This window comes from Molossus molossus, unplaced genomic scaffold, assembly GCF_014108415.1.
Source record: "Molossus molossus isolate mMolMol1 unplaced genomic scaffold, mMolMol1.p scaffold_m16_p_8, whole genome shotgun sequence".
Lineage (NCBI taxonomy): Eukaryota > Metazoa > Chordata > Mammalia > Chiroptera > Molossidae > Molossus > Molossus molossus.
In genome coordinates this window covers 33,908,196-33,924,965 of record NW_023425402.1, presented here as the reverse complement: position 1 = coordinate 33,924,965, position 16,770 = coordinate 33,908,196, and the positions used below count along the sequence as shown (strand labels likewise).

Here is a 16,770-nt window from a genome sequence, read left to right as displayed (position 1 = left end):
GAGGACAAACTGCAACCAAGGCACACGCCCCCAGCGGGAACCAAACCCGGGTCTCTAGGGACCGCAGGCTGACGCTCCAACTGCTGAGCCAAACAGGCCAGGGCCTGATAATTTTTTTTAATCCTCACCCAAGGATATGTTTTTATTAATTTTAGAGAAAGAGGAAAGGAGAGAGAGAGACATCAATGTGAGAGAGACACACCAATTGGTTGTCAACTGTTCACACCCTGACCGAATTGAACTTTGACCTAGGTATATGCCCTGATTGGGAGTTGACCCATAACCTTTTGATATACGGGACAATGCTCCATCCAACTGAGCTACCTGGTCAATAATTTAAAAAATATATATATTTGATAATAAATGGAATCACAATAGAAAACTAAACTATCAGCACATTGTGCTAATCCTAATCTCAGTATTTTCTTGACTCTGAAGAAAATAATGGGGGATTCTGAAATGACAAAACCACCTACCAGATATAATTTTAAAAAATAAGACCACAGCCATTTATTCACACTCCACAGCCTTTGCTAGCTAATAGGCTGCACTATACATATTCTTCAAACAGCGTTGCCTCCCCCTCTTCCCTCCCGATAGCCATGCGTACCTTGTCCTCTCCTACGAAGACCCTGAGCTCCTCACAGCCAGCAGCCATCTGCTAAATGCTGTTCATGGTAGGCTACACTCGGGTGTATTTGTGAAGCAAGATTTGTTGCTTAATATCACATCCATTTAAGGATGTTATTTGGCATCAAATTTCTCATTTTCACCTTGATCGCAAGGGCAAGGTTTAAATACTGACAAGAAAGAGCTACTATGCGCAGAGGCTCTCTCTGCCACAGAGAAACAACAGGGAATCCTCTCCGGCTGTTAAGCACTGAAAACAGCCGTCGTTGACGACTTGGAGCGATTGTCAGCTGGGTGTTATGGTTCTGTTCACGACCTGGTTCCCACTGAGCCAGGGTCCCGGTTATTGATTTAAGCCACTCTCCTCATCCACTTGTTTTCCAGCTTTCAAGTGGCCCTGCAGGGTTCACCTCAAGGACTGATGCTTCTTTTCAGACTCCCATTCTCCTTGACACTTTCTCTGCCCTTCTCCTCTGCAACAAGCAAAACTGGGGAAAAAAAACAGTGCCACACTTTCCTAGTCGATGACGTGAGAAGCACCTGGCCTTCCCTACTTGGTAGGAGAGACACCAAAATCCACACCTGCTTCAGCAGCAGACACCTGTGATCCGGAGTGGCTTCAGGTGTTCGCTCTGTCAGGGGACTGCCCAGCTGGGAAAATAAGAGCTATATTTTTTGAGCTCTTACTCTATGCAACATGCTATGTAAATTTTGCATGGAACATTAATCCTCACACTGGCACCATGAAGTAGGCAGTTTTATTCCATATAATGGAAGAGACGATTGAGTCAGAGAGGTCATGTGGTCATGTGACTTATCCAGCATCACCTACCTACCAAGTGCACCATTCACGACCTGAAACTCAAGATTCTGTCTACAACCCTGGCCAGTTTGGCTCAGTGGTTAGATGTCGGCCCACGGACTGGAGAGTCCTGGGTTCAGTTCCCACTGGGGGCATGTACCTCAGTTGCAGTTTGTCCCAGGCCTCAGTTGGGGTTTTGTGGGTGGCAACCACTCAATGTGTCTCTCTCACATCGATGTTTCTCTCTCTCACTTCCTCCTTCTCTCCCTCCCACTCTATCTGAAGAAAAATGAAAAAAAAAAAAAAAAAGTGTCCTCGGGTGAGGATTAAAAAAAAAAGATTCTGCTACAGAACCAGCACATTTAATCACCACACTCTCCTGCCCTCCCTACCTCCCCAACTATGTCAAGATGGCATTACAGTTCCAGCCTAAAGACTGCTAATTCTATAAAGGAAAGAAAAAAATGCAAGAACATTTAAAATTCAAGGTGAATTGAGTTTATGCCATATTAAGTCTGAGATCCTAGAAAACCAGAAATGACAAACCCTTGGAAATATGAAATTCAAGTTTAAGTAAGGTACAGGAGACATTAAAGAAGACTATGTACTGGAGTTCAAGCAAAGACTATATATATATATATATATATATATATATAAACATTTGTATGAAATTCTTGTGAAAAGTAGAATAAAAGAATTAAAATGTTCTCTGGGACATCAGAAAAGAGAAAGATCATTTTCAAATGGAGTTTGGGGTTTGCCGCTCTGGCATTCAGAAAGACTTGCAGAGTTGGGCTGGGATTTTGACGGGCGGAGATGGAAGAGCACAAGAACTCCAGAGGGGAGGGCACACCAGGTGCCTGAAAAGATGCCGACAATGAAAAGAAACATGCAGCTCCTGCTGGAGTGGAGGACTAGGACGCCAGAGTTTGGGGTCTGTGTGGGGGCTAATGAGAGTGTAGGATGGGAATGGAGAAAACTATCTCTGTTTATACCAAAATGACAAAGAAACAACCAGCCAAATTACTCCATTTAGTCAAACCAGCTAATGTCCATGACTAAGCCTTTGGTTAAACTAATTGTTCATTGAGTCAATGCACTCTAATGAGTAGTTCAATCAAAATATGTTCTCCAAAAACGTGGTACTCTTAATTGTTTGAATTTTAGCACCTAAAATCTTAAAGCCTAACTCTTGAGAGTTAGAAGAGGACCTGGATATTATTTAGTACACCATTCTGTTGGATGTGTTCAACATGAACACATGTCTGAGGCATTTTGAAATTACAACTTTTATTTTGTGTCAAGGACTTCAAATGCCATTTTTAAAATGTAAATGCTAATGAATAGAACTATTTCAGAACTACAGGAAAAAGCTGTGCTTGGCTTACTTCATTTAATTTGGAAATTAGAAAACTGTTTCATTCTTTGTGAGGGGAAAAAAAATGTATCTTTGACTTGCTCAAGTGATGGTAATCTTCCCAATGTATTTTTACAATAAAAAATGCATTTTGGGCCCTGGCCGGTTTGGCTCAGCGGTTAGAGCATCGGCCTGTGGTACAGAGAGACCCGGATTCGGTTCCCGCTAAGGGCATGTACCTCGGTTGCAGTTTGTCCCCGGCCCTGGTTGATCGTGCGGGTGGCAGCCACTTGATGTGTCCCTTCACATCAATGTTTCTCTCTCTCTCTCTGTTCCTCTCTCTCCCTCCCACTCTATCTGAACAAAAAATGGAAAAATGTCCTCAAGTGAGGATAAAAAAAAAAAAATGCATTTTGGGTACTGGTGGTGTAGCTCAGTTAGTTGAGCATTTTTTCATGCACCAAAAGGTTCGATTCCCAGTCAGGTCACATGCTTGGGTTTTGGGCTCATTCCCAGGAGAGGGCATGTAGGAGGCAGCTGATTGATGTTTCTCTCTCTCTCTCTCTAAAAATCAGTAATGAAAATATTAGTACTAATTATATTAATAATATTTCAGAACACTAGTGATAGATACAGAATGCAGCTCTAATAATTCTTATAGCAGTTACTTTCAGCAGAATATGCATACATTGAATAAATTAATGTATCACCTTATACAAATCATGGTATCAATACTATTTATGAATGATTCCATAATTCCAGAAATATTTCATTTCTTCTTTTTCCAAACAGCTGATTAAAACAAACAAAACAAAAAATTTTGAAAAAATTTCAAAAAAGTGAAATGCAACTAAAACTCCCAAATGAAGAACAGGCTGAAAGAGAACTACCTGACCTGGGAGTTTTGCCACAAATTTACTTTAATGAACTTTATGCAGAGACATAGGAAGGACATGATGCTGGAAATGCAGAAATGGACTCAGAATTCTGGATAGGGGTACATTTGAGCCCACAGCACAAGATTTCACTTGAAATGCAAACTAGAGTTGCATTAAACATGCTTTGTTTGCCATTCAACGAGCTTTGTTTTAATGGCAAAGGCAGTACTGAAATTGGGTGAGTACTTCAACTTTATTATGGAAGTAAATGAGGCTTCTCTAGAAGTCTTTCATGATAAGAAGAACACATGGTGAGGAGTTACTGAATTCTGATTTTCTTATTCAGAAAAATTCTCTATTTGGCTGATATTTTCAGGTAATGGTTCCACAAAATTAAATATGACCTTCCCCCTTCTAATGGCAACACCCCAAACCAAACTTAAAGTATGTCTTCTTTGCATGTTATAGTTAATGAGCTTTCATTATGCTTAATGTACTTTTAATAGTCTCCTATGGCAAGATGGTGATATTAAATGTGGGAATAAAATATCCATGATACAACCTTGAATTTGCTATAGCGCCTTTTATCTGAGGGCTCAAAACACTTCCCACACATTCTCATTCAGGATCTCCTTAAAGTGTATTATGAACATGTTATGGTTGAGGACACTGGGGTGTAGAAAGACTAAGGGAATCGAGGTCATTTCCAAAGCTCACACTAAGCACAACCTGGAAGTTTCCCCAAGTAGGAGAGAGTGCTCCTTCCCTCCAGGCTGCACTGGCTTCTTGGGGCCCAAAATTAAATGCATCTTCACTAGTCTTTTTCTTCATGGATTGTCTCTCTTACCTGGACACCATCAGAGGCAGGGATGTAACTTGCCCTTTTAAACGTGTCTGTCACATTTCTGAGGATTTCCACGGACATCAGAAGATCTCCTGCATAGAAATTTTTCCTCTGAGTTAAATCCAACAGTGTCTTGGTCACCTGGGACATTCCGTCACCTGCCAGCACCCTCTGCCCCTTAGCAAGGTGTTCTTTAATCTGGGTGGTCAAAAGAACAGAATAAAGATCAGAATCTTCATTACTATTTCTCTTCATCAAACAAATGCATTTAAAATTGGAAACTCAAATTTCACATAGCTTGTCAACACTTGGGAGGATTTCAAAACTGTGAACTGTTATCCCACATTCGGATGAATATCCAGCATGCAGAAACTAAAGCGTGTATACTTTATACTCTGCAGGCTTCACAGACTTGCCTTTATCTCGTTCTCAGAGCACACGGTTCAACACATTTGAGAAAGTATGTATTTACTTAGGTTTTTAATTGAAGTAAATATAAAAAACACTTTTGCATGTGGTAAACAGGTATTATTTAGTAAGGGGTGGTCAGAGACAAAAGATTATAAACACTTCAAAATTTCCATTTTTATCAACAAGCCAAGCTTAATGATTTTTGCCTTACCTCTTAAAATAAACACATCTTTCTATAGCAGCAAAATTAAGTTGTCACCAGGACATTTTAGCTCTAGAAAATATCTCTACTTTTAGAGGTTTACTATGACATGACTGAATGTTAGATTACACAAGCTTTATTTTAAAAGAAATAAGTTAATAGCAACAATATAAGATGATAAAAACAAACAAACAAACAAAAAACTCTTGTGTAGGTCTTCAGCATCGAAAGAACTATTAAGATGGACGGCTTAAATTAGTCTGATGGCCAGAGAAATACGTTGTCGATTTTCATATTTCCTTATCTTACCGTTGAAGGAAGGAAAAGCACCTTACAATGTGTAAGAATCACAAAGAGAGCAAAGCAACAACAAGGGTCCATTATACTTCCTTGGTTTACTAAAAGGTTAATCCTTATTATCTCATTGCTAAATGTGTGAAAAAATGAACGTATTAAAAGATCATGAAATAATCAAGAACTAACACACCAAAGAAATACTGAAATAGAAAGGGTCAAGTGTAATAATTGTTAATGATCAACTTCCCATTAAGAAGTGTACCAACAAATCCTGTAAAGTATGGCAATAAATATGAACTAATTTAAAAAGTTAGTTTTCAAAAATATGTATTAAAAAAAAAAAACCCATTTGCCACTTCAGATATTTTACTTTTCTTTAGCCTCTAAAACTCTGTCTAAAAATATATTGGTAAAATAAAAATCTTCAGGCATATTCTATTTCCATTATTACACTAAAAGACAACATATTTAGGCAGTTTATTTCTTCCAATTTCCTTCTTTCACTCCTCTCCCTGTCTCGTCAGTGGCAGCCATCTACCACGTGACTAAAGCCCAAAGGATTGGCATGGCATCAAATGATCAGCACTTGCTATCTCTTCTCTAAATTACTGATAAATATTTGCAATTTTCTGTTCAGGTCATGGGTTCCATAACTTCATGTGTTTGCGTTGCTATCCCCACTCCCTCCCTTACATCATCTCATGTTTAAGCATCACTCAGACTTAAACAGAGTTAATCAGCTCCCTTCTCTGTGCTTGCTCTCTTCTCTTACACATCACTATACTGCACTGCATTACAATCATTTGCTCACATGTCTTTCTGCCCCAGTAGTCCTTCTGAACCTGAGGGTAGGTTCCCTGCCTTGTTCACAGCCTTAGAATATAGCACAGTAAAGTCTGTCGGCATTAATTAAATTTTTATGTCTTAACCATATCTTTACGATGTAATAAGAGTGCATGGTCTTTGGAGCCAATGGTGCACAGGTTTTTATTTAAACTTTGCAACTTCACATTTATGTAACGGAATCCATAGAAGACTCAGTTAGCATGTCTCCTCCAAGATTTGAGAACTCTGCCTATCTGGTTAAAACATTTAAAAAAAAACATTTTGTTAATTCAAATAAAATCACACAAGCCTAAGATAATTAGCACATGCTACTGCATAACAGAAAAGCTTCTTGCCTCACCATGGTTCCTGTGCCCTACACAAACCAGTTCCTGGGGACATCTAACACCTTTCCCCTCATTCACTGTGTTCTAGTCCCTCGGGTCTTTTTGATCTTCCTCAACAACATTAAGCACATGCCTGTCTCAGGGTCTTTGCCTTTGCGTTTCCTTTTGCCTGGAACAGTCTTCCCACAGAGATCTATATGCTTCTTTGTCACTTCCTCTGAGAGTTCTTACCTGACACCCTGTCTAAAATGGTACCACCGTCATTCTTACTGTCCATCACCGTGCTGAGCCTTGTCTGCCATTGTGTCGTCTGTGTCTTGGCTTTTTAAATTTTTATTTGCACCTCCTTCCCCTGACCCCGCCATTAGAATATAAGCCTTGTGAAGAAAGAGACTTAGCCTATACTTTTTATTCTTAATTCCCAACACCTAGAGGATTTACTCAATATATTCAACAAATAAAATGAATGAATGAATGAATGAACCAATCAATCCGTCAACATCCTTCTACGCTCACATTGGTCACAGGATTAAGGTAGGCATGCTTGAAAGCTGCATTAACTCGCTCATCAGCATAGCCCACAGCAAACACTGGTATCAAATAGCACGAGAAATACCCGGCTCAAAGAGACAGTGCAGCTTCTGGGCTTGAAAGTTTCGGGTTCAGTAGGTGGAGTGTGAAGAAAGTTTTAAACTGAAATGAAGTTGATTGGGTCTAAACTAATATATATATATTAGTTTATATATATATATATAATATATATATAATATATATTAAACTAATATATAATAAACTAATATATATATATCATGGAATTCAGTTTTCAGTTTTGTGCTGGCAATCCAGATCTCAGCTGCGATGCTCAAAGCCACGGAGGACTGGCTGTCCATAGGAAGAGAGTAGCAATGGCTGCCAAGGTAAACATCCTCTGACTGCTTCCCATCAGCTCTGTATCTAGTTTGGCGATGCATACGCATGGCTGTGAGGGATCTAATTTGCTCAGATCTAATGCATCCTTCCTTTCAAACAAAAGCATCGCAATGCTAACTTGAATCTTGAGGAATAAAACATTTAGACATGATTTCTGTTTGTAATAAAAACAGTACAGAAGGTGCTGGAAGGCTCAGCTAATCAGAAATAGGAAAGCCAGTCTTTCACTTCAGGGTCAACATCAAATGTGGCCCCAGTCAGTAGTAAATTAACGTCATTGCCATCTGACAGCTGCTTAGCAGGCTTATGTGGAATGAGTTGTTCTCAGTCTAGCTCTTTGCAAACAGGTGCCAAATCACAACACCAGCTCTTACGAATGGCATTAATTAGCATCTTTCCTGGCATTGTCAGTGGAAAGCACCCAGAACAAATACCTTGAAATAGCTGTGCACATGAGTGTAGACTGTTGGTAGCAATTATAAAGTTTATCAAGAGTGTTCGGTTAAGACAGACATCCATCTAAAACATGCTTAGTTGATTAAAAATCCCAATTTCTTGATCTCCCTTAAACAATACAACTATGCTGTAAAAAGTTATTTTCTTACAACGTACCTACTTTTTCCTAGAATGACAAATCGATGTTTATCTGCAGGTCTGTTTTTCTCTTTTCTGGATCATGAAGAAGTAGAGTTCAGATTGGGTTTGTTCAACTTACTTTTCCTCTTTTTCCTTTATTTGCATTCTATCTCTCTTTCTTTGTTTCTATCTTTATGCTTTAACTCTGGTAATCTCTACGATTTGAACCCCAGCCAATCTTTCATCTACAATCCTTCCTCTCTCAAACTAATGGCCTAATATTGTATATCTTATTTAAATATTGTATATCTTATTTAAACTTTTCATGTTGCTACTTCCTTTCAACTATTGTCCTCTTTCTGATTCTCTTCAAAATAAAAATCAGAAGTATAAAATCTAACTTGAACCCACAACTCATTAAGTTGCAAATTAAACTCAAACATTATCTATTAAGCATTCTCTCTAGAAATCTGACTAGCATATTATGTTTACAGAGCAAATGGAGTCTTACAATCTGGATTTAGATTGTGGTTCTACTATTTATAACTTAGGACCACTGGGCAAACTACATGCCTCTTTCCTAGGACCATTTGATTTGTCTATAAAAAGAAGCAAATATCATCACATGGTTGTTGGATTACTGCAAAGATAGAGGTTAAAAGTGGATATTCGATGACTGTTTCCTTCCTTCTCTTCCCATTTTCAATGTCTAATTCCTCTAAACACTAGCTATGCAATGCTTTTCATACCCATCCTTTTTATCTATGGGCAGGAGGTAGATCCCAAAGCAGATCTTCAACACCACTCATCACACTCATTATTAATAGTCTCCTAACTGGTCTTACTTGCTAAACTATCCTAACTTTCACATCTCTGAATATGTCATTTCCCTGGTACACAAACAAATAAAAATCCATCCATTTTTATATTAAATCAAATATACTCTCCATTGTTTGACTTATAGGTCATCCAAATATAATTCTAACCTATAATTCCAATCTTTTATCTCACTATCATATTTTACTCACCCTAACCCTGTTCTCCCACTATTTCTACCCAGCTAGTGACTATTTCAGTCTTACTCTTCCATTTTTATTGCTACTTAATAATTTAATCCACTTTATTTTTGAATTCCTCAAATTATTCTTTACTATGTTATTATTACTGATTTTTAAACTAGTAGTACTTTTTAGTTAATCTATTTATTACACTATTGCTTCTTAATCATTTTTTCTTGAATTCCCTTCTACTTTCAGTGTATTACCCTCTTTTCCTAATCTTTTAGCAATATTTTTTTTATCCTCACCCGAGGACATTTTTTGATATTTTGTTCAGATAGAGTGGGAGGGAGAAAGAGAGAGAAACATTGACAGGAAAGGGACACATCGAGTGGCCGCCACTCACGCGAGCCAAGCAGGGCCGGGTACAAACCGCAACCGAGGCACATGCCCTTAGCGGGAACCGAACCCGGGTCTCTCCGGACTGCAGGCCAACGCTCCAACCTCTGAGCCAAACCGGCCAGGATTTAGCAAGTTTTTAATACAGTTCTATGAATGGTAACTCTTTCCAATCTTTGACTTATTCTTTTTAAGTTATACTCACTTTCAAGTCATCTTTTAAATAGAGTGTTTATATTTTCCCTTTAGCATTTTCATAATGTGATTTTTAGTGCCTCTTTCATTGCAAGTATGAAGTCTCCTATCAGTTAAACAGCTGATATTCTAAAATTATCAGTCTTTTCTTTGTGGTAGTTTTAAGATTTTTCTTTTGGTCTTTAATATAGATTAAGTTTATGTGGATTTGCTTTTATTTATTAACTTTTTTTTTTTCAATCTGAATATCGTATCTGTCTTCAACTTTGGAAAATTCTTATGCACAAACTCATAGAATATTTTCTCTCCCTAAATCTCTTTGTGGTCTGTTTCTGGAAAACATTTCTATTATATTATGTACATTGCTATTAGCTGTATACTAAATTTTCCATTCTTTTTTTCATTTCTAAGTTCTTTTTTATATTTTTCATTTTTTATCTATAGATTCTGGCTTCTAAGAGTGATCTTTTTTCTAGGCCTAACTTCCAGATTATTAATACTTTCTACAATTGTGTTTAATTAGATACTTATTCTATTCATTAATTTCAATGACAACATTTTCCATCTATAAAAGTTCTATTCAATCTTTTTCATATTTCCCATTCATTAACTGTACTTTCTCTTATATATTAAATTATTTTAAATAAATGTTAGTTTATTTCATATTTTCTATTATTTGTACTTGCATTGCTAATTCTCCTGGTTTCTACATCTGATGATTCTGTCTCTGAGAGTGGGGGCCCTCAGGCAGTTCAATGATACTGGACCATTTTATTCTAATTTTCATGTTAGTTCCTTCTCTTTAAGGCTCAGAGTAGTTTTTATTTCTGAAAGGTGATTTTTTTTCCCTCCAAATCTTATATAAACTGCAAACTTCTTAGATGCATCCTAGACTTGTAGGGTTTTTCTAGTCAATGATGACACAGCAGCCAAGATCATGCTGGACTATTGCAGAGGGCATGGTCTAGCACCACTGCTTTTGTGTGAGGGATTCCTGTCCGCAGCCCAAGAAGGCTGTAGAATCTCAGCGTCCACCACCCAGGACTCACATGTAGCCTGAATAGTCACAGGCTGCTGAACCATCAGCTTTCCTCTATAGCTCTGGCTCTGGCTTCTTTTCTCTTCATTTTTGGTACCTAAGGACTTTCCCATTCTTCTTTTGAGCCTAGATATAATACAGTATTTGAAAATATATTCTTGCTATAGTTTATGCAGAAGTCAGTATGGTCTGTGAAGTGTCAGCTTGATCCATCCAATCAGTGGTTCTCAACCTTCCTAATGCTGCGACCCGTTAATACAGTTCCTTATATTGTGGTGACCCCCGACCATAAAATTATTTTTGTTGCTACTTCATAACTGTAATTTTGCTACTGTTACATCTTAGGCGACCCCTGTGAAAGGGTCGTTTGACCCAAAGGGGTCACGACCGACAGGTTGAGAACCGCTGATTGCACCTGTTCCACTGTTGCTGCTATTCTCAATACCAACCCAACGGAACCACTCACCATTCCCAAAGAAAGCCCACGGATCTGCTTTGGTCCCCAACTCATGCTGTTCTGTAACTCTAATGTTCTCCCCAAACCCGTTTGTTATTTTTCCTTTCTCCTTCCTGAATTCTTTTAAAGTAACTGAAAAGCATATGAGCTCTACTTTCGAACCTCACAGAAGTAAATCTTGTTCTCTTTCATTATCATGGTATTTATGTTTTTATCTTTCCCATTCTAGTAGACCTTTAGCTCCTGAAGGGCCTAGAGATTCTTACTCATCTTTGTTTCCCCTGTAATATCTAGACATTTTCTAACATACAACAATAGCTTCTCAAAATGTTTGCTAAATTAAACCAAAACTACAGAAATAATTTTTTCCTTCTGTTAACGATCGTCCTCAAAAGTTGACAAGTTAAAGGACATCAGTCCATGATTATTCAAAACAAAGATCTATGTAATAATTGAAGAAATTTTACATTCCCTGACAGAACTTCCTGGCCGGTGTGGCTCAGTGGTTGAGCATCGACCCATGCACTAAGAGGTCGCCGGTTCGATTCCCGGTGAGGGCATATGCCCAAGTTCTGGGCCCGATCCCCAGTGGGGGGCATGCAGGATGTAGCCAATCGATGTTCTCTCTCATCGTTGTTTCTCTCTCTCCTTCTCCCTTCCTCTGTCTCTCTATGAATAAAGAAAAAAAATAAAAAATAAAAAATAAATAAAAGATAACCTATTAATTTAAACAGGCAAATTATTTAATTAAACTTTAAATACCTACAGTTATAATTATATAATTGCTATTTAAAAACATAATAATAATTACCACAATGATATAGTATTTATAGAGTACCTATTATGTGGTGATCACGGGGCTGTTTTACCTGGGTCACCTCGTTTAGGAGTTTGAACAACCATTGGAGGTGTCATCATCACCCACATTGTGCACATGAAGTTAGAGACTTAGTGTGGTAACCTGCATTCTCCAGAATTTATAGCCCTAAATTGTTCCAAGATTTGAGCTCCAGCAGTTTGCTTCCATAATCCATGCTCTTAACTACCACATCCTTAACTCAGGTTTTATAAGGTGCTTTTGTTAAAAACTGTCAAGATGCTTAAATATTTAAAAATAATTTTCAGCCACATTTATTTCAAGGACACATTAAATCTTTTTTTATATGAAGAAAGAATGTGAGAAGCAACACGCTTGAAGCAACTTGCCAGGCTGTCGAGGTGTTGCCGATTATTGGAGTAGAGGTCATTGTTTTGAAATAGAATGTGTAAATGTTCCTAAAGCCATTTACCAATATCTCTATAAAATCTTTGCCCTGGCCAGTTTTGCTAAGTGGTTAGAGCATTGGCCTGCAGTCCAGAGAGGTCAGGGTTTGGTTCCTGCTAAGGACACGTACCTCACTTGCAATCTTTCCTCGGCCCTGGTTGGGTCGTGCAGATGGCAACCACTTAATGTGTCCCTTTCATGTTGATGTATTTATCTCTCTCTCTCCCTCCCACTCTATCTGAACAAAATATTAAAAAATGTCCTCGGGTGAGGATAAAAAAAAATAATAAATTTTTTTGTAGGTTACTTTTCTTCAAGTAGACAGAAACATTCCCCAGGCTACATCAAGGATTCTATTTCCCTTGGGTTATAGTTTGTAATTGTCTTAATTTAGTCACTGAAATAGCTCAGGAAGGTTTATTAATTTAAATATTTCCTTTACAGTTATAATTGTCAGTGATTGTATCTGCTCACCTTGCAATACTCAGTGAGCATTTTTGCTCCAAAGAACAAGTCTTGAAGTTTCTGTGTCATTCACATTTAATACTGTTGACAAGATCCCCAGTGAAAGAAGAAAACTGACATCCAAAAATAGTGGCTTTTTATAGTTCTGGACTAAGCCTCCTTGCTCTTTATATAGAGAAAGACAGTGAGGGTCACGGTTTAAGGAGTAGGTGTGCTTCTGAAATAACCTCATTCTTTTCACTTTATGCCTCTAACTGCCAGTTACAGTTGTCTCTATTGTGTGAATCTTTAAAAAGGTGTATAATAGTCACTCTGTGCAAATAACACTGTTTAAACATCATATATTTATATATTACTTTCAGCGTCAACTCCTACAGTCCATCTGTAAGGTATACTAAAGGCTCTCACAGCTTTTAGTGGCCTCAATTAAAAGATAATTATACAAGAAACTTTTTTTTTCATAAAGCGATAATCTAAATATATATCTTTTGATTCAGTTCAAAACTCTGCCATTTTCTAAGACCAAAGTCATTCACTACAAGATGATGTAAGTTATTTACAGATCTATCTGGTGTCTTCAGGAAAGAAAGATATCACTCTGTCTGGAAAAGAAAGTATGCCCTTTGTTTTATTAAATAAATGGCTCTTAATTTTTTCTATATTTGATATACAGAGCTTGTGTTCATCTTAGAGATGTCCTAGGGCTAGGAGTTCAAATTGAGGGACAAGTCTTGTCTAGAGACAACACTACAGGGCAGATGTAGTCGACAGTTCCCTGCATAAATTATGTTGCACTGCACAAAGCCTGGGATAAATGGCATTTAGCCAGAGTGCATTGGGCTTCCCAGTTTTTGTTTGTTTGTTTTTTGTTTTTGCCCAAGTAATTCCTGAAGTGAGGATTGCAAGGTATTATTATGAGAGTAAGCTGAGTCATGAAGAAAACTAATAAATACAACTGAGTCAGGTATACTGTGCTCATTTCCCTGGAAAGCCTAGAAATGTCCAAACTAAGAATGAGAGCACAGTAAATTTATCTACCTCGTAAAATCTAGAAATAGCTTTAATTTCAGAGTTTTGGGCTAGAATTTGTTGAAAGTACAATTCCTTATGAGCAAAGGACATAAGTAGGTGGAATTCCTTTTCCTAACACAAACAAATATAGAAGTTATTATTAATATTCTGAGCCAGGGGATAGAATTGGAGCATCCTCCATGAGCTCAAGTCAGTAGAGTGGTCACAGACCAGGACCCAAACTTCCAGGGACCTTCTCATTGGGAGAGACACAACATTAAGTAACTCAGTATTCCTCTAAGACTTTTTCAATTCTATTTCCATTACTTGACTTTTCTAGTTCTAGGGAAATTGTATCAGTCAGAATGGGATAGGTTATGCTATGATAACAAGCAATTCTAAACTCTCAGGGTCCCAAAATAACAAAGGTTTATTTCTCACTCACAGTATATACTTAACCCAGGTAATCAGGGAGGCTCTGTTCGTCATAGTAATTCAGGGGTTTGGGATGATGGAGGATAAAAGATTTTGCATTAGCAATAACATTATCAGGACTGACACCACAAAGCTCACTCCATACACCACCGATGAGCACATGTGGACACCTAGTCACATATGGACACCTACCTTCAGGGGGTAAAAAAAATACCATCTTCCCATGTGCCCAGGAGAGGAAAATGAGATATCACCTAATAATATTATGTCCTACAATGGTATGGAGCTGGCTGGCACTTGTTTAACTTCTTTGCATCTACCAAAAGTTTACTCTTTAAAACTTTCACTTTCTGTAATTTTTATCTTTTACATTTTATTGCTTTGCATTCATCCACCAAAACGTGTACCCTATATAAAATCTCCCACATGCTTCTAAAACTTTATTGTGCATTTGAATAGCAAAGGGAACTTTTCAAAATGAAGATTCTGACTAGGTAGGTTTGAGGCTAGCTAGGTAGGTTCTACGTTTCTAACAAGCTCTCAGGTGTTGCTTACTCTTCTGATCTTCAGAAGACATTCTGGCTCTACAAATGCCTTTTTGTGCCTGCATCCCAGTATCTCACCTTTGCTGGAGAAAAATCACAACCAAACTGAGTAATTATACTCTACGTTCTTCATTTCAAACTTCAGTAAAACATAATCTTTGGCAACCCCAAACCCACCTACCTCAAGCTATTCCTCCTTGTCTTGTCTTCCTCATTTCAGAAAATGACATCACCATTAGCCAAACGTGCTCATTCAACCTTAATAAAAGATACCATCACCTCTCATCCAGATTACTATAGCAGGCGTCTCAGGTTCCTGTCCTGCTACTCTGCCGTCTATTTTCCTTTGACAGAACAGCCATAGACCCTCTTTAGTTATACTGAATCACATCACCCCTTTACCATCAGTTGTTTCCTTTTGCACTAAGACTAATATCCAAACTCCCAGCAAAGGTTTTTAAGGCTCAACATAATTGTTTTCCCTAACTAATTTTCCAAACTTATCTCATGACAATCTCTTTTTTACTCACTATTCTGGCTACTGGATCATCTTTCACCTCCTTAAAGATCTCAAGGTTTTCCCACATGCTATTCCTTCCAACAAACTCATTCTCTCTACTCTTTGCATATCTAAATCTATCTCATCCTTCAGGTCACAATTTTAAACGCCATTTCTTCAAGGAGACCTCACTGACTTTTTTTTATCTTAAGCAGTCCCCATCCCTGGCTGGCTTTGTTCAGTGGTTAGAGCATCAGCCTGTGTATCAAAAAGTGGCAGGTTCAACTTCTGGTCAAGGGCACGTATTTTGGTTGCATGTTTGATTTCCAGCCTCAAGTACAAGATGCAACCAATGGATGTGTCTCTCTCACATTGATGTTTCTCTCTCTCTCTCCTTCCCTTCCACTCTATCTAAAAATCAATAAAAAAATATCCTCGGATGAGGATTAACAACAACCAAACAACCTCTCCTTGGGTGAGGAATAATAATAATAACAATAATAATAACAATAATAATAAAAATAATACAATGGAGCAGTCCTATGTTGGCACTTTGTTAATTTCCTTCAATATATACATCACAACTGTAATTATTTTATCTCTTATCTTGTCTACTTTATTTGGTGTTTGCTGTGTGTATCACATTCGACTTACAGCCTCAGGTCAATGCACTATGTTGTACAGAGTTAAAGCTCAGAAAATACTTGTATAATAAATTAATGGATAGATGAATGGATGGATGGATGAATGATTGACAAGTATTATACACTTTCCCTTATAATATTTTTCTCTGACATTTGCCAAAATATAAGTCTCTGTATAAGAATATTCTATGAAATCATCCAATGAATCAGTTCCAAGTCAGTGAATTTTAATGGCTAGGATGAACTCTAACATTTCTTCTATGTAGTCTCACTAAATATACATCTGAGAGATGCTTAAAAATCTCCTGGGCTTGTGTTATAATCAGTAATGTGTTGTGAGTTTCTTTTTTAAAAAGAGGAAAAATAAGCATAACTGTTAGAAGTATTTCAATATACATCTATACAATAGATGCCCTTAAAATTCTCTAGGAAACACTATTATATAGCTAAAGATTTATTTTTTTATATAATAAAGTTGAAATGTATTGGTTTACTTGAATATAGTAATTCATATAAGGTCAAAAAAATCATACTCTTTAGAGTATCAGAGAAAGAATGAGATCAATTAATTTCTGGAAAAAGGAGATCCTTTCTGGGGTAAGCCAATAAAGTTCAGCCAGTTTTTGTTTTTGTTTTTTTTTTTCCTTGGGATGATGGAGGATAAAAGATTGGGAACCTTTTATAAATGTTATAAATCCTTGGGAATGTTTGCTACATATG

At 37.5% G+C, this 16,770-nt stretch overlaps 1 protein-coding gene across 2 annotated transcripts in view; it reads right to left on the bottom strand.

Moving 5' to 3' along the window:
• ADGRB3 (adhesion G protein-coupled receptor B3) overlaps positions 1-16,770 on the bottom strand; it is a 689,955-nt gene that overhangs the window by 348,370 nt on the left and 324,815 nt on the right. For both annotated transcript variants that reach the window (XM_036248276.1, XM_036248277.1), the window contains one exon: positions 4,515-4,709. In XM_036248276.1, the coding sequence (XP_036104169.1) occupies positions 4,515-4,709 (195 nt within the window). The remainder of the gene's footprint in view (positions 1-4,514; positions 4,710-16,770) is intronic.